The sequence below is a fragment of the Rhinatrema bivittatum genome, chromosome 1, assembly GCF_901001135.1.
Source record: "Rhinatrema bivittatum chromosome 1, aRhiBiv1.1, whole genome shotgun sequence".
Lineage (NCBI taxonomy): Eukaryota > Metazoa > Chordata > Amphibia > Gymnophiona > Rhinatrematidae > Rhinatrema > Rhinatrema bivittatum.
In genome coordinates, this window is record NC_042615.1 from 770,874,369 (window position 1) to 770,893,408 (window position 19,040).

The following is a 19,040-nucleotide window of genomic DNA, read 5'->3' on the forward strand; positions in this document are numbered from 1 at the left end:
TCTTAACTAGGTGAACTGGGGATGAACTGGTAAAACTGGTAATGGCATCGGCGCACACCTATTTTAAAATCCCCTGATTTACGTGATAGAAGGACACATGCGCGCGCCCACTTAAAATTTGGCACACGTGCACGCGGCCAGGCTATTTTATAACATGCGCACATTTGCGTGTATATGTTATAAAATGATCGTGTGCCGTTTGAAAGTTGCTGTCTTATTATTTTACGCGTGAAAAGAAATATAGCCTGCATGCATAGCAACTCCGATTTACATGCAGAGGCAGGCATTTTAAAAAGCAGGCACCCATTTGCCAGTTCAGCCAGTCTGTCTCCAGGTCTATGATATCCTCCATCCTGAACCCCTTCCAATTCTACGAGACCTCCCATCCAAAAATTTCAGACAGTGACAATTCTAACTGCACCTGCGCCTGTCAGTTACCAGGTGTAAAATTGTATAAATAAGTTTGATAATTTATACGCATATCTCTTATGAAATTGCAACTACTACTTGATCGCGCCCTGCAACACCTCTTTTTTGGCGCCAGTAAAATGTGCACCCAAAAGCAAAAATCTGTATGTATTTCAATGTTTATAAATAGCATGCACGAAAATACATGCCATTTATACGCGTGTATGCTATTTTTCCATACAGAAGCTCTTTGAAAATGTATTCAATAATACATAGAAATTTTGTCACATAAAGAAAGAGGTGTTCTGAGTGGGGTGTTATGAATCTCCATTTACAGGCTTAACTGTATGCTGTCGTTTCAAAATAAGTAAAGTTACACACATATATTTAGCCAAATATTCCAGTATTCAGCAATGTGGGTAGCTTGTGTTTGAAAATTGGATTGTTTTCTGTATGAGTAACTTTGTAGTTAGATGCTGTATTGAATATTTATCCTCCAGCCATATTGATCCAAGAGAAAACCTGATTATTTCTAGGTTGTGATGCCGTAAGAATAAAACATACAGTAGATGTTGCGGTACATTTATTTTTGAGACCACTTAAGTGAAAAAGGACTAGTGTGGTCTCAAAAGCTCATGTTCCACGACATATTTGGGTCACTCTTACCTTGAGCCAATAAAAGGCCTCCAAAAGACACATAGAAAGAATTTTATTATGAACAGCAGAAGAGTTGGCTTTAGAAAGGTATCTTTTTAAATCAGTGGTTGTTGCTTTAATAAAACTTGCATACTTTTTATTTAATGAAAAGTGCTGAAAAATGTATGAAATAAAGTACAATTTTATATGTTGTCTTTTTATAAATTTGTGATAAACCCCTTTGGGCCATATTTTTAGTGGACAAAGAGGTCTGTGAATAGAAAATGGAATGATAATGAAAAAGAGATCAGTGTTAGTTTAAGCGTTAATGGTGGGACTCTCTTGCTTTTCCTACAGGCTTGCCAACTGGACTGCAGGCTCAGAACATTTCTCCGGGGTGCTCTGACATCAAATCCGAAGAGGAAGGAGATGAAAATCTCCAGGACACTAAATCTTCCGACGACAAGAAATTAGATGACGACAAGAAGGATATCAAATCAATTACTAGGTCAAGATCTAGGTAACAGTAAATAATAGTGTCGCTTCATTTAATTCCTTTGCTGGATTTTGATGAAGTGAACAAAATGGATTATGGAGAGATGAAAAATTTTTTTCCCCTGGCAGATAACATATATTGCCTGAAAAAACCAAGGGTCCATTCTAGTAACATCAGTTCTATCATTTCAAACTTATGAACTCATAATTAAAAAAAAAAAATTTGTAAGCACACAAATTTGAAAGTTAATTCCTATATTGCACTTGTAATGAAATTCAACTAAATTGCCCTCCTCTGCTCCTAATCTTTTAACTAGTGTTTTAAATTGTATTTGCTTCTCATATAAATGAGGATTATGTTTTAAATACCAGTTCAAAAACAAATCACAAGCAACCGTTTTATATCTTTTACCAGCCTGAAACAGAGAGAGCTGAATATTCTCGATTAACAATTAATACTAGGTGTCTTACTACTATAATAATCACTTGTTATTTATACTGGCATATAAACGTTGCTGCCCATATGAAGCTCGGCTAACAGAATCAACTGACTATAAAGACCAGACATTGATTGTAGACTGGTGGGCTTAACTGGCAGGTTTGCAGCAAAATTATTTTTTAAAAAATGCCTTTCAGGAAAACCGGTGCAGTGCTTAAAACCCATAACAAAGTCCCACACCTTCCCTAATCCAAACAGTAAATCCCTTGCAGCCCATGGGCCCTCAGTTTCTGCACAGAAGTGAAGAGCAGGATGTGACATCATCCAACCATCCCTCCCATTGGTGGAGCCCTGCCCTTCCCTCCTGCACACAGGTTGCAGCTTCCGTGTGTTCTTTGGAACCTTTGGGGGTTTTTTTTTACTGTTGATGTTGAGTGAACCGAATACCTTTGATTGAATTCTGTGGTGCCAGAGGGCTTTTTTATTGAATCCTGTGGTGTATGGCACTTAATTGTTAGGTTTTGTTATGCTTAGCTATATTGTATCAGAGCATTTACAGAAGCTTGATGCTTTCATTCTGTTGCTGCTGACAGTGTTTTTCTGATTAGTAAATGATTTATCTATTCCTTCTTCCTCGTAGACTACTTTTCTCTGGACAGCACTGTTTCGTGTAATAACCTGGAAATTAGTGAATAAGTCACAAGGCTGTGACATTATTTCTGAACTTTAAATCACGTCCATTGCCTAATCCCTGAGCAAATAAATTCAATGGGGGTTTGATAAATTATTTACTGTACAGTAATTTCAGATTATAAAAATACTGTTCTAAAATGACCTAAGATTGCAGTACTGTACCTCGCTCCTCTGGATTCGTTTTTCAGAGCAAGCTGATTAATACAGTCAGTTTGTACTAATAAAGTCTAGTGGCATTCAGTGATTTTCAGACTAAAAACAAAGAGGTCAGTATTCAATTTAAAAAAAACCACTTGCAGGCCAGCAAAAATACTTTAAAATATGCACTACAAGAATACACTAATAGCACTGCTGTCAGAGTCTCCTCTGACGGGTGGGTTGCAGCATATGCTTCCAGCTTTGCTGTCAGAGTATGGCAGTTTGGAGGGTTCTAGGTGGGGTAGAGGTTATGGGAGGGTAGAGGCAAAATTTGCGTCGCTGTGGCCCATGTCTTTTTATTTTTGTGGGTTCAGGGGATTGAGCGCTGTGCCAGCACATTTTTGGGAGGTGGTCAGGATCAGATCTGTAAGCCTGGACGTTTTTGCTTTTTAAAAAAAACATACTTTATAAATTATAATCTGAATATAACTGGTTAAGAATAAAGCTATCCTGGATAACTGTAGACTTGCTCTGAGCATGACCAGACTTAGCAATATAACCTTTGTCAGACAGCCCTGACTAGCATTCATAAACTACAAGAAATCACAGAAAGAGGAAGACAGGTGACAGTATCTGGAAGAGTGAAGAGATGCTGAGAAAGAAGTCAGGAATGCAAACATTAAAAGGAAGAAAAAATAAGCAAATATAGTAAAATGGGGAGGGGCAAGATATTTTTAAGATATGTTAGTGATAGGAGGAAGTGTAAAAGTGGCATTGTAAGACTCAGAGGTGAAGGGGGAGTAATATGTAGAGGTTGACAAGGAAAAAACAAAATTGCTTAATAAATATTTTTGTTCATTCACTGTGTAAGGGCCAGGAGCAGGACCACATAAAATAAACACAAATAAGATTGAAAGGGAGGTAAACCTCAATCAGATTTTAGAAATTGTCTTCATGAGGAGCTCAGTAAACTTCAAGTAGATAAAGCAATAGGGTCAGATGGGATACATTCTCAAGGTCATTAAGGGGAAATTAGAGAAATTCTGCCAGCTTCGATTGATGACCTATTCAAAGCTTCTTTACAGTCATCAGTAGTTCCAGAGGACTGAAGACAGATGAATGTGGTTCCTAAGCACAAAAGTGAAGTTCAGGAGGAGGCTGGAAAGTACAGTATGGTTAGTCTGAACTCTGTGGTGAGCAAACTTCTGGGTTTTCCAGAGGTAGGACATGTCCGACAAGAGCACTAAATGTATGTATACTTGGGTTTCAGAAAGGTCTTTGACACAGTTTTGCATAGGCGATTTATAAATAAATTGACCACCCTTGGTATGGTCCCTAAAGTGACTATGTCAGAAACTGGTCGAATGGGAGTTAAAGGGTCGTGGTACATGGACTTCACTCCGAGAGGGGGTCATTACTAGCAGTCTGCCACAGGGATCAGTTCTTGGACCTGTACTTTTCAACATTTTCAGAGCGACATTACAGAACGATTGTCAGGAAAGGTTTGTCTTTTTGCAGATGATACCAAAATCTGCACTAGGGTAGACAACCATGAAGGTGTGCAAAACATGAGGCAGGAGCTAGCAAAGCTCAAGGAATGGGCTAAGGACTGGAAGTTAAAATTTAATGCTAAAAAATGCAGTTACGCATTAAGGGGTAGATTTTAAAAGAAGCGCGTACGGCATACATGTACGCCCGATTTTTATGACTTGCACGTGCATGTTATTAAATCAGGGGTCGGCACGCACAAGGGGGTGCACAATTATACACCTTGCGCATGCCGAGCCGCGCTGCCTTCCTCCATTCCCTCCCAGGCCGCTCAGAAATCGGAGCGGCCTGGAAGGGAACTTCCCTTCCCCCTAACCTAACCTTCCCACCCCTTCCCCTAACCTTTCCCCCTCCTAGCCCTACTGTAAACCCCCCCCCCCCCCCAAATGTTTATCTTACCTTTTGTGCCTGCCTCTGGGCAGGTGCAAGTTGCTCGTGCCGGCATCCTGCCTGCACGCGATCTGTGACACAGTAGCAATTGCCGCTGTGTCGGAGGCCTCTGGCCCCGCCCCTGCCCCGCCCCACCCCAGACCGCCCCTTTAGTAAAGTCCCGGGGATTTACACGCGTCGCCGAGCCTTTTTAAATAGGCCCGGCGCGTGTAACCTTTTGAAAATCTGGCCCTTAGGATGCAATAACCCAAGAGAGAGGTACAGTATAGGGGGTTAAATGCTTCTAAATAGAAAAGAGCAGGATCATATATGATGATGATATTAAGGTGGACAAACAAGTAGAAAAATCAACAGCAAAAGCCAGAAAGATGCTTGGATGCATAGGGAGAGGAACGGTCAGCAGAAAAAAAAGAGGTCAGATTACCCCTATATAGGTCCTTGGTGAGACCTCTTTTGGAATTCTCTGTGTACTGTACTGGAGACCACACCTTCAAAGGGATATTGTGGAGGGAGGGGGAAAACATGGGGGCAGTATGACCCATGTCTTTTTATTTTTGTGGGTTAGGGGAATTGGGCACTATGCCAGCACATAGTTTAAAGTATTTTTGGTGGATGGAATGTTGGAATCAGTCTGGAGGGTGGCTAATAAAATGATCATTGGTCTTCATTCTAAAGCATGTGGGGATAGACTTAAAGATCTAAACATGCATACCCTAGCAGAAAGTTATGATAGAGACATTTAAATGCCTCCAAGTTTTCCATGCACAGGTGAGCTTCTTTCAACCAAAAGGAGACTCTAGAATGAGGGATCATGGAATAACAGTGAAATGGGGTAGACTCAGGCATAATCTATGGAAATATTTCTTCACAGAGAGGGCAGTGGATGCATGAAACAGGCTCCTTGTGGAGGAGACAAGAACACATCTCAATTCAAGATAGCATGGAATAAACACAAAGGATCTCTGAGGGAGTGGTAGGGATTGTAAAGTTGAATTAGTTGGTGGAGACGGCAAACTAGATAGGCTGTAATTGTCTATTTCTGCCATCATGTTTCACTGTTTCTGATATTCAGTGCTACCTGGCTAATTTTATGCCTCTTTTTGATCCATTTAAGTTGTTGCCAGCTAATGAACTTATCTGGTCAGCGGAGGGACATATTTAAAACACCAGGTTTGTCCAGCTAAGTCCCGAAGCATTTTGAATATTGACCTCCAAATATTTTGTGTTTTTTAGTTTGTTTTGTTTTTTAAAGAGATAGCACCAGATGCATATAGTTAAATTAACTGCAGGTCAGGTCAGCAGCCGGCAATTACAAATGACATTCCAGTTGTTCCCTGCTTTATGACAGTTATTTGGGCAAGTGATGAAAGGGATTTACGAAAGTAGCATCTATATAATATTCCTGAAAGGATAGTTTATGGTGAATATTCCTGGAAAGGTAGTTTATGGTGACTGCACAAATAGTGCAGACAATTAAAAGTGCAAATTTTTAGTAGGCAGCAAATGGATATCCACAGAAATCTGGAAATATTAGAAGTCTATGCCATGTGTTGTAAAATAAAACTGAATATGTTACATATACATAAATTTAAAAAGTTTTGAAATGATCTATGAACACTAATCCTTGAAAAGAATGCCATCTTGTATGATAATTTCCTATCAAAATTGATTTTATTTAGTATTTTCTCAGTCTTTAGTGTTGGAATATTGCACCACCTACTGGATTCTGCAAACCAACTACCCTAACAGCTTTACTAGTAACTTCTGCATGGGCCTGTGCTGCTTCATCCCCTTCGTGCCAGTGTTAGCATGAGTCTGACTGGAGAGAGAAATATGGATTGACACTGCTAGCCGTGAGTGGGACATAAAGGGTTTTGTTTTTTTTCTGTGCAGTTTGCAGGAGGCCTAGGTTCCCATAGTGCATTGGGAATGGAGAGTAGGGACAAGCATGTCATTGGAAAATAGGTTGTGGCTTTGAGACTATGGGCATAAAGTTGGTTGGTCAGAGCCAGGGTGACCAGAAAGTTGAGTGCAAAGGCCTGTAAAATTGAGATTCTGGACTGAGAAGCAAAAGCACTTGACTTCCCTGGTCATTTTCTCAGAAGGCAAGGATCAGCTTTGTTGGAGGAGTCTTTTAGGACCTGAGGCAGTGACTGACAAGCTGTAAGCACATGTTGAAGGGCTACTGCTGGGGCTTGGACACACATTTTGCAGTTTGGCTTCAGCGCCATACATCTAGTTTGCAAACAAGCAGAATTGGAATAGGAGACATTGTCACTGAATACCTCAGAAGAACTAAAGCTAATTCATGATGAAAGGATGTTACTCTTGGGGACAGGGGTTAGTGAAAAAGTTAGATCCTACCGTGGTGGATTGGCTAAATGAGCATTTTCAAGTGAACTTGGATTTATTCACAATGGATGATTTCACAGAAGCAATCTATAGGATGCCTAAGAAAGGAAGAACCAGATTACTGAGTATTTTCTCTTTGAAATCAACATAGTCCCATATGTCATCCAGAGAGAGATGTCCAGAATGCTGAGGGGAGTTGTCCTCTGACCTGGAGGAGTAGGAAGGGAGCAGTCTGGTGTGCCTAGAAGTTATTATTCTGCTGTAGGCTTGTTAACCATACAAATGGAGCAATGAGCAAGAAGAAATAGATCTACCGTTTGGGATCTGCCAGATACTTGAGACCCAGCCTGGCCGTTGTCTGAGACAGGATGCTGGACTTGATGGACATTTGGTCTGGCCCAGCATGGCACTTCTTATGTTCTTACGAGCTCAGGGCTAGCACCATGTAGACAAGAGATTCGGCAGAGCAGGACTGGCTGGGGATCTTCCTGCTACGTTTGACTTTGGCAGTCCCATGGATGGGATAACTGGAGTTTGGGGTGAGGACAGACCCAAGGGGAGGAACAAATGGGGGAGGAGGGGCAAGGAAAACAATGTGAAATGAAAAACAACACAGTTTTGATTGTTTTCCTTTTGTTTTCCAAACAAAACATGAATTTTCATTTGAAACAAAAGCACATGCCTATTATTTTATTTATTTATTTATTTACTATTTTTCTATACCAGCTTTCACGACTGGTAGTCGCATCAACCCGGTTTACATTTAACATTTAGTGTAATGAACATAAAACTATTAGTTTTTGTTCCCTCGTTTCTCCCATTTCTCTCTTTTCTAATAGATTATATTCCATTCCTGGGACTCAATGAACGACATCTCCTTGAGAGCAATAATGTCCAGGTCCTCCTGCACTAAGAGGGCTTACAGATCAGGCATTTTATTGCTAAGACTTTCAGTAGTTGTGCTCCTGACCTTCCAGTTGTTTCTCCTTGGCTTGTCTATACTCTCTGTTTTCTCTTATCTGCTCCCCTCATCTTCTCGTTTGACTAATAACCTTGTAACTTTTGTGATTGTCCCTTTTCAAGAGGAAACCCCTATCTAGCCATCCTTTCCTAGATGAATAAAGAATTTTATTTTAAGACCTATAAGACCCAATTTTGTAAGGTTTATTAGGAGAAATGCAAACATACAAATATTTGAAGACCACCTTGCCAAAAGAGTACACTGCTAGGTCCCACAACAAATACAACATCTAACACAGATCAAAACATAAAATAAATACCAAAAAAAAGAGACAAAAATCAACAAACACAAGAGTATCAGCATCCAATTGTTCTCTTTCAGTTTACGATTCCTTATCATAACAGTCCAACAGAGAGGCAAACAGCATTCACTACTGACAGAATATAATTCAACCTTCATAGATCTCATTTTTTTTTTTAATGTACATATTTCATAATACAATTTCCAAGACATCACTTGAAAAGGGAAAAATCTAGAATTAAACACATGAAAACAAATGTAAAAATTTTACAATATAAGAAATTCAATAGGTTATTTCAAATCCAAAAAGAGCAGTTATCACTAGTGGTTCCTACGAACTAATGACAAACTTTCACTGGCTATCCCTGAACAGACTTATAACTAAGAAAATGAGTCAATTGGGAAGGTTGACAAAACTATAGGGTACATCTTTATACCTAACATCGCATTTACAGGGAAACTTTAGAAAAAACAATGCACCCAGCTGCAAAACTCCTTGATCTTAATAGGAGAAATTGTTTCCTCTGTTTCTGTGTCTATCTTGCCACATCAGGAAAAATCTGTACTTTAAAATACAGAAAGGGGTTGATTTTAAAAGCAGCTCGCAGGCGCGCATGTTTTACAATCCGATGGTCATGCACACTCGCGCGCCAGAATCCGCACCGCATGTGTGGGTGGCCCGTGACTCGCATGCACAGGGGAGGGAATTTTACAATGCAACTCGCAGCAGTGCAAATAGGGCTTCCCCAGTTCCCTATATCACTATCTAACCTTCCTACCTTTCCCCCCTCTCCTCCCCAACCCCTATCCCCTTACCTAACTCTTAGATTATCTTTTATTTTTTTACCTTGCTGATTCTTTGGAGCCGGCACGCGCTTCCCCGGGACAGCGGTTAATGGTGCTGTCCCGACCCACTCCCTGCCCAGACCACGTCCCCAGCCGTCCCCTTTGGAGAGGCTCAGCACTTCAGCACATAACAGGGTTTCCGTGCGTGGGGCTGGGCGCTTCCGAAAATGCATGCAGGGTGCACAAGGCCCAGCCACGAGCGTAACCTCCCGTTTTTACGCCCGTGGCCTTTTTAAAATCGGGCCTACAGGTTTCCTTGCGATGTCTGAAATACATCCTCAAGATCCAGCCTCTGTCTGGCTCTAGGACTAAAGTAACAATCAGAGGTCTCTAACAAAGCAGAAGTGTCAAAATTGGACTGTTCTAGTGGAAAAAATGTTTGCATTTTGATATCTGTATCATCTTATTTCTTTAAAAAGGGTAAATAATAAGCCTTGGAAACTGGAAGACTAGCTTGTTTCAGCACGTTCAGTATTTCCAACAAATATTGTTTTAACATTTCTTTAGGTGCAATAAAAGGAAGTTTAGGAAAATTTATGAACCACAAGTTCTTATTCCTCACAGTTTTTTCAGGGTTTTCCATTTTAGTATGCAAAAACATTTTTTCTTTCACAAGAGACTCCTGAATTGGTTTAACACCGTCAATATCCTGTTTAAGAGTAGAAACTTGTTTGACTAAATTCGTATTAGAGGATTCCAAAGATTGGATGCTATTTTCAGCATCTGCACATTTAGAAACCTCCGGGTTCAACTGGTTTCTAAAGAAGTTTCCAAACCTTCAGTTGCCTCCCATATTGGCTCCACTGTAATCTGGTCTGGTTTTAGCAGGAAAACAGGCTGAAGAGCAAGATTCAAAGAGCTAAAGGGAGTCTTCACAACACAGGGAGTGTCCTCATCAACAATCCTTCCACCACTCCGAGCCAGCAACTCTCCTGAACCTCCAGAGATCTCCAGACCACTACCTCTCTCCATGTTCCCTGCCACCACTCCAACATCATCGGGCTGGGATTCACCAAGCCGCAAAGTTAGATTCTGAGCCACAGCAGGGTCCATGGGGAGGATGCCAGGGGAGGCATGAGTGCAACTTCTTCTCGGGAACTCCCCAATGGCTCAACTCCCGATGATGATGAACCATGAGCTGCAGAGTAAACACGAACCTGTGGTTTCACTTCTGACCCACTGAGGTAAAATTATGAGAAGAAATAGAAAAAAAACAACCTCAGTGAGGGTGCTCACCATGATGTCAGCTACACAGACACCATCTTAGTGCCCTCATAGATCACTTTTAATATCCCAGTTCTTCTCACAAGTTAAACGACAGGTTTCTCCAAATAAACAGTTTGAACATCTATGTAATTATTATAAAAAGGCAAGTTACTCCACTGTATACAATGAAAATGCCCTTTGGTGGACAGTGGAGAAAGTTATTAGGCACATTTCAAAATGCAGCAATCCGCAAAGAATGAAAGGAATTACAGCCACTGACTGTCTTAAAAATACAAGAAAAATTACTTTGGCCGCCCAACATGTTTTGCCAGGGGCTAATAATGCTGCGTGGACCCAGTAGTATCACTATCACTAACTAAGAACGGAAACCAAAAAAATGACATAAGCAATACTCCCCCATACAATGCCAAAAATCAAAATATCCCATATTTTACCTGAACGAAACGGCAAGAATCTTTACCACTAAAACAAACCGCCATCATTACTCGCAACAGCCAGTCATCTCTTTATACATTCAAACATCAAACACTTAGGAATTTAAATTAAAGATCAAGTTTATGAACAAGAGGCTTTTGCAGAGCATACAATTCAGTGGGGATATATATTAACAACTAAGACAGCATCAGGTCAACATGTGTGTGTCTTGCCCTACTCAGATTGTTTGTATTATTAAGAGGCACTGGCATTTGATTCAAACACATGGTATTTTCTCAGATCACACTCCTTCGTTTGCATATAGGAGTTCTTATAATTTATGGGACTTTCTGGTGTCTTCGTGGTTTTTGAAGTCAGCAGCTAGGGATAATGTGTGTGGTAATCAAAGCTGTGGTCGGCATAAAGTTTGTTCTTTATCTTTATCATTTCATACCTTTATACACACTGACACAAGGAAATCGTATTTGTTATGATCTAATACCATGTTTGAATCATCTCAGGTGGTCAATGTAGTTCTATGCCGGTGTAATATGCTTTGGAGGTAATTGGACTGTTTTGTTAAGGAATCAATAACTGAAAGAAAACAATTGTATGCTGGTAGTCTTATGTTTGTTCTCTTTTTGTCCCTTTTTTTTTTGTATTTTTTATGTTTTGGTCTGTGTTAGTTGTTGAATTTGTCGTGGGACCTAGTAGTGTATTGTTTTGGCAAAGTGGTCATCAAATATTTCTATGCATACATTTGGAATTAATGTTTTTTATAAAGCTTATTATAAATTATAAGAAAAAATAAAATATAATTTAATTAAAGTCTGAAATATTTTGTTTTTGCATTTTTCTCTCAGTTAGAAGATATTGCTTATTTAATACAAAGTTTAGTTGTAACCAATTTTGTGTTTTTTAGGTTTATTAGGAGGCCATGTTGGAAAGTTGTATTAATGTGTTTGCACTTGATAAACCCCATTAATATGTGGCATTTTTTTATAATATGCAAAATTTGCATTTATTGTAAACTTTTCACACTTTGAGGTAGATTTTAGAAGCCCGCCACACTTATCAATTAGGGATGTACACACAAGTCAGGCTTGCACGCTGACCGTATTTTAAAAGAAACCCAGATGCACGTGTATCTTCTGCAGCACTCACATCTCATTCAGTTTTAAAAAGGGGCATGGTCTGGGTGGAAGATGGGCATTTCAGAGAGTGGCAAGAGATGTACATGTAAATACTTACATGCCCCGGCACGCAACCAGGTCCTCTACCGCGTACTTTTACTTCTACTGTGGTGGAGATATAACTGTAAAAATAAAAAATACTCTGACATTTTGGGGGCGGTTTAAAGGGACTGGAGTTACAGGGGGGGGAGGGGGTGCTGGCTATTAAACCAGAGGGGTTTGGAAGGCCTAGCTCAACACAGGGCAAGTTGGTAAACAAACTATGAAACTGGTCAAGGTATGGACGCATGCCAGTTTTGAAATACACTGGGTGTGCGCACGCCCAGGCATGTAGATTTACATGCCTGGGCGTGCGCACACCCAGTCTAGTTTATAACATGCGCACATGCAAAATTTTGTGGGCTGTGCAGTTCAGGAAAAGCTAGCTGCACTTCCTGTCCTGCTAGCTGGTATTTTTCAAAATGGCATCGGCTGACCTGTGGTTCCCTTTTGCCCCTCACGTGCAGAGCGAAGGCAGGCTGTGGATCAGCTGACGCCATTTTGAAAGATGCTCCAGTGGGGATTGCTTCTGCCCTCTCAGGGATACTGTCACTATTGGGTAATTTGGGGGACTCCAGGAGGGGGTGCAGGGGCAGTCACCAAGAGGGCTTGACTTTCTGGGAAATGGGGCAGGGATTCATGGGATTCAACATGGTACCCCATTTTTTAATCTGATGGAAGGGGATGGTGGGGGGAATTAGGGCACTCCATTGCCCCTGTAGCCCCATGGACTGCCAGGGATATATTTTCTGGGGACAGGGACATCTATAAAAGGCTTTGCGGTTTCTTTAAATCTGTAAGTCAGGATGGAGATTTCCATCCTGAATTGTGTCCAGGAACATGCAATCCTCCCGACCACAGTAAAGCATGGAAAATTTCGCCAGATTTCACAGTTTAGTGAATCCTGCGGGAATTTGCAGTAAACTCTGATTATGGTAGTATGCCATTTTAAATAAGAACATAAGAAACGCCATTCTGAGTCAGACCAAAGTCCATCGAGCCCAGCATCCCATTTCTGACAGTGGCCAGTCTGGGACACAAGTACTCAGCAGAACTCAAAAAATAGATCTGCTTCTCATTACTCACTCCCAGAGATAGCAACATCATTATTTATTTACTATGCCTAGCTAAGAATGTTTTATGGGCTTTTCCTCCAAAAACTTGTCCAAACCTTTTTTGAACCTTGCTATACTAGTCACCTTGATCACATCCTCTGGCAACAAATTCCACAGCTTCATAGTGTACTGAGTTAAAAAAAACTCTACAGTTTGTTTTAAATCCACTGGTAGCTAGTTTCGTGGTTGTTTTTACATTATTTGAAAGGCCATTTTTTATTTACCCATTCCGCCTCACTCATAATTATATAAACCTCCAAATGTCCGTGCCCTTCTATTTTGGTTGCAGCTTAGTTAATCGGGCCCTCAGTGAGATCAGTAGCTCTGGTTGATGAGAGTTTTATGGTTGCAGTGGGTGGCACCCCCCACCCGCCTTCCCAGCTGATACCATTCATGATGGTTCCTTTCTGCTCCCTACTGACAGTGCCCAGCTATGCCCTCCTCCTCCTCCCCTGCTGCTGATGCCTCACCCTGCTCTTCTACTGCTGCCCGCTGACAACACTCCCACCAGGCTTTCTCCACTGCTAACGCACCTGTTCACACGCTGCAGAGTGCCTAAATTCAAGGGGCCGTGATCCACCAGGTACTCTTCATCTCTGCAGAGACAGGGTCCTGCCTCCTCCCCTTAGTTGGGAAGTGCGCCCAGGAAGGCAAGGCCTTGGGGCTGTGGCATTGCAGAGATGATGGCCATGTTGCATCCCACAGTCTCACCCATGACTGACTATTTTGGCCTAAATATTGCAGCTTAGTAAATTAACCGCTTAGTTGGCTAGCACGGAAAATTCATACGAATCAGCTAAGTGCCTCCTCTAACCGAGCCACACCCCTGGTAAAACCCACATTTTGAGCAGCTAAATGTAGTTCCCTAAAGTTGTATTTAAATAAATAAAGAAAGAAAAAACCCCTCATTGCCTGGCCTAGCCAGCCAAAATTTGGCCACCTAGAAATGTCTGCCTTTTGTGCACTGCAATTAGGTGAGAATCAGTGCTAGGTAGTTAAGTTCCATCCTTCACTCTTCGATCTCAGCAATATTTAGCCTCAGTAAATTTTCATAGGGGCCAATGGAGCTGCCTAACTCCCAAATTTAGGTGGCTCTCCTTTAACAGTTTACATTATATTATTTAGCCACTCAGAAAAGGTACATTTTAAAAGGGCTCACAAACGGCTTTATTTACTAAGCATTTTTCCCATAGACACAGAATGGGAGAAAAGCTTTAGTAAATTAAGGCCAAAATTAGCTGGCTAATCCCCTTTGAAAATCTATGCCCCTCCCTCCTGCAGTTTTTCAGGCTGGTATGAAATCAACAGGAAAGGAATTGTCAAACAAAACTAAACTCTTTTTCTGTTAGGTAAAGTTACACTTCCTTAATATTCCAGGGAATATGCTTGCGGTTTAAAATAGAAACTAGTTTTGAGGATGCCTAGTCAGTGTTGATGAAAAGAGCTTCATGACAGCCATCTTTACTGCCTAGGATTTTTAGGTGACTGGAGCTTAAATTTCAGAAATTACAATTTGCTCTTCTTCCTCTTCTGAAAATGATTAATTATAAAAGAAAGAGTGCAATGATCCTTGAGGGGCTCTCTCCATAATCAGTGGTATGTTGGTAAAAGGTACTATCAAAAGGTATTATGTCTGTATGTAATATGTCTTGAAGAAAAACATCTCTGTGATGAAGCAGTATGCTACATGTACATTTAGGCTGTCCTTTGAAAATTATCCTTAGTTTTTCTAAAAATATTTTATTATTACTGTATATGATCCCGAAATGATTTGTACTTTTCATGTTATTAATGCAAAAACCTGGCAAGACTAAGGTGATAGAAATATATATATATATTTTATAGGAATGTACAGTTGATTTTGTTTTGCATAGCTCAAAGTTGCAATTTAGAAGAGACTTTATTTAAAACAGGTATTTAAAAAGGTTATTGGCTTGGTTACCTTGCACGTACCGTTTTCGTGTGTTGCTAATGACTTGTGCTGTGATGGAAGATTACATGTTAGAAAAATGCCATCTGTTTTTTTCTTGGTCTTCACTGTAAATCAGAACAGAAGTGCCATCTAGTCAGATGCTTCTCTTGCCTTTTCCATAAGAACACTTGTAATCTGATAAGCAGTGTGTGATACTCTTATCATTTGGCATTTGAGCATTTGACTTGTAAGGCAAATGTTCAACTCATGGAACAAAAATCAAAATGAAGAGTAACCTGAATTGTCTTATTTTATTAATGCTTGACAAACTGAATATATTCCCCCCTCTGCCCAATTAGTAATATGTTATATAAAAACATATAGATACATAGCTATCTATCTATCTATATACACATACACACATATGCATACATATACACACAAACACACACACATATCACGCCAGCTCATAGGAAGTGTCATTTTCAAATACATTTTCATGGGTAAAAGTGCTTTACCTGCGGAAATGGGCTTTCTTAAAATTACCCAACTAATATGCTGGTAAAAAAGTACATGCATAGGACGTGTATGCACTTACTTTTCCCTACAGTTTGAAGAGGGGTCCTTGTGGGTGGGCTGTGGAATTATGCCCGTATTTGCACATTTTCAAAAGCCTGCACAGATTTTCCCTCAGAAAGAATCTGTGCGCAGATTAGCAGGTGCAATTGTGTGCATGCGCGTAGTTGTTATGGGATGATTTTCAGAGCGAAAGCAGGCGCACTCATTCCCTTTGAAAGTTTGTGTAACGTTTGCAGGCAAAAGTTCCCCCAGACTTTAAACCAGTGTGGGCAGTTACAAAATTACCCTTTCTAAGGAGGTAATCTTGTTACAGCCCGCATACATTTTAAATCTATTATTGGGTGAATTTTAAAGGCCCTCAGCACACCAAACCCGGGAGCTATGCGTGCAGATCGGCCCGGTGCATGCTGCGCGGATTTTAAGAGGCGTCCGGGTACATGCGTATCCCCCAGTACGCATGCAAAATTTTGTTTTTCATAAAAGGGGCAGGGCATGGGCGTAGTCTTGGTGGGGCATGGGCAGGGCAAGTGCGTTCCAGGAAATATGAATGAAACTAGTGCACAAGCATTCACACACACCAGCGCACCAAAGTCCCTATCCGCGCAACTTTACTTCTGCTATGGATGGCGTGTAAGTCATGAAACAAAATAAACTAGGCTAGTTAGTGGGGTTTTAAGGGTCAGGGCTAATGGGAGGCAAGTTAGTTAGGGGGTTTAGGAAGTCCTCGCCTTTACACTTACGCGTTCGAGGTGGCATTTGAACGCAGATGCACACATCAATGTACGCACATATAGCCTGTTTTATACCATGCACGCATATATGCGCATATGTTATAGAATCGCCAGGTCCATGTGTGCGAGCCGGCAAACATGCACAGGCCTTAACATTCACCGTTATGTGTGTTTACTTTGCACGAATACTACCCACACACAATGGGACAGATTTTAAAAGCCCTATGCACGTAAATCCCGGGGGTTTTCTGAATGGGCGGGCAGGGGACGGGGGCAGAGTGGACGGTCCGGGGCGGAGTGGGGTGGTCCGGGGGCGGGGCAGGATGCGTGGCCGAGGACTCCTGTGCCGGCGCGCGTAACTTGTGTGATAAAAGATACAGGGTTTTTTTATTTTCAGGCTGGAGGGCGGGAAGGTGGGGGGGGGGGGGAAGGGGAACGCCAGCTGGTCTCCCCGAGGGCTCGGCGTTCGCAAAGTGCACATGTGTGCACCCCCTTGCACGCGCCAACCCTGGATTTTATAAGATGCGTGCAGCTACGCGCACATGTTATAAAATCGGGCGTACATTTGTGCGCGCCGGGTAGCACGCACAAATGTATCCCGCGCATGTAAGTTTTAAAATCTGCCCCAATGTGTGCACAGATTTTAGTGGGGGAAATTAAACTGCATATTTTTGAAAGTGCCGAATCATGCATGTAAGTGGAAACTCCTCTCCAAACCCTCCCTACGCTGTTAGGTAGGCAATATTGTAAAAGGCCAATTCTTCAAGTAAAGCACTGTTTTACCCATGGAAATGGTTTTGAAAATTACTATCAGGTTTATACATGTACAGATGTGCTCATAAGTTTACATATCCTTGGCACAATTTGAAAGATGTGTAACGTTTTAAGAAAACATGAGTGATCAGACAAAACACATCTGTTATTTTTAATGTGTTTCGAATTAAACTATTATGCTTTACAGAATCGCACAATCATTAAACAAACCATAGCAATAAGAGAAATAATAAAATGGTCCTGTTCAAAAGTTTGCATACTCAGTTCTTAATATCGTGTATTGCCTCTTTGTGCATCAGTGATGGTTTGCAGTCTTTTGTGATAGCTGTGAATGGGGCCATTTATTTTCTTATGTGGTAAAGCTGCCCATTACTCTTGTCAAAAAGCCTCCAGATCCTGTTAATTCTTTGCTTGTCTATCATGACCTGCATGTTTCAGTTCTCCCCAAAGTGGCTCGATGTTGGGGTTATCAGACAGTGATGCCCATTTTCTTCTGCTGCAACCACTAAAGGGACGAGTGCCTTATGTTTAGGATCAGTGTCATGTTGGAAAGTCCATGCGCATCCCATGACCAGCTTCCTGGTTGATGAATGCAGATTCTCCTCCAATATTTTCTAATAACATGCTGCATTCATCCTGCCATTAATTTTGATTAAATTCCCTGTGCTGCTATAAGCTCACACCCCTCCAAAACAACAGAGATCTACCTCCATGCTTCACGGTAGGGATGGTTGGCTTCTCTTCATAGCATTTATGATTGTTACCATAAAGTTCAATTTTGTTCTCATCACTCCAGATTATTTTGTTCCAGAAGTTTTGAGGCTTCTCTAGGTGCTGTTTGATGTATTGTAAGCGGGTTGTTTTGAGGCAGCTCTACCATGCAGCCCATTTTTGTTCAAGTATCTCCTTATTGTGCCTCGGAAACACCTACACCACTTTGTTTCAAAGAAGCCTATATTTCAATAGAAGTTGCTGCTGAGTTTTATTTGCATACTGACAAATTTTTCTGGCAGTTGTCGGAAATCTTTCTTGGTCTACTTGACTGTGGCTTAGTATTAACAGAACTCATAATTTTCCACTTCTTGATCAGAGATTGAATGGTACCTATTGGCATTTTCAAATCTATGGATATTTTTAAATATCTTTTTACTGATTTATAAAGTTGAACTACTTTTGCTCACAGATCCTTTGACAGTTCTTTTAATTTTCCCGTGCTTCAGTAACCACCAAAGTCAGTGCAGCCCTGGATGAAATGGACATTTCTCAAGAGCTAAAAAACGAATTGACTATTTATACACAGACACTAATTACAGTCAAACGGGTCACAGGTGTGGATTCCTACCCTTTGTTGCCATTTCAAACTGTGTGTGTCAACTGAGTGTATATTATCAGCCCGAACATTCAAGTGTATGTAAACTTTTGATCAGGACCATTTTATTTTTTTCTTTATTGTTATGGTTTGTTTAATGATTATGCTATTCTATGATGCATAATAGTTTAATTTGAAATACATTAAAAATAGATGTGTTTTGTCTATTCAGTCATGTTTTTTTAAAATGCTGCACATCTTACAAATTCTGCCAGTGGTATGTAAATTTATCACCCTAACTGTAAATGTGACATACTATCATAGCAATTTTCAAAAGCCATTTACTCACATTAAGTGCTCTGTGCGGGTAAAACATATTGACAATTCAATGGCATATGGCCTTATTTTCAAAAGCATTTACATGCTTGAAACTGAGTTTTACATGTATAAATGCACTTTACCAATGTAAGTGGGCTTTTGAAAATTGCTACAATATATTTTATTGAATTATCCATAGGTCTTACCCTCATTAAGTGCACTT

At 40.7% G+C, this 19,040-nt stretch overlaps 1 protein-coding gene across 6 annotated transcripts in view; it reads left to right on the forward strand.

Annotated features, from left to right (window-relative positions):
* The window catches only part of TCF4 (transcription factor 4), an 815,154-nt gene that overhangs the window by 779,957 nt on the left and 16,157 nt on the right, over window positions 1-19,040 (forward strand). For 4 of the 6 annotated variants that reach the window (XM_029579771.1, XM_029579775.1, XM_029579788.1 and 1 more), the window contains one exon: window positions 1,402-1,564. In XM_029579771.1, coding sequence (XP_029435631.1) covers window positions 1,402-1,564 — 163 coding nt within the window. The remainder of the gene's footprint in view (window positions 1-1,401; window positions 1,565-19,040) is intronic. The other 2 variants (XM_029579781.1, XM_029579803.1) reach the window with 1 other exon arrangement.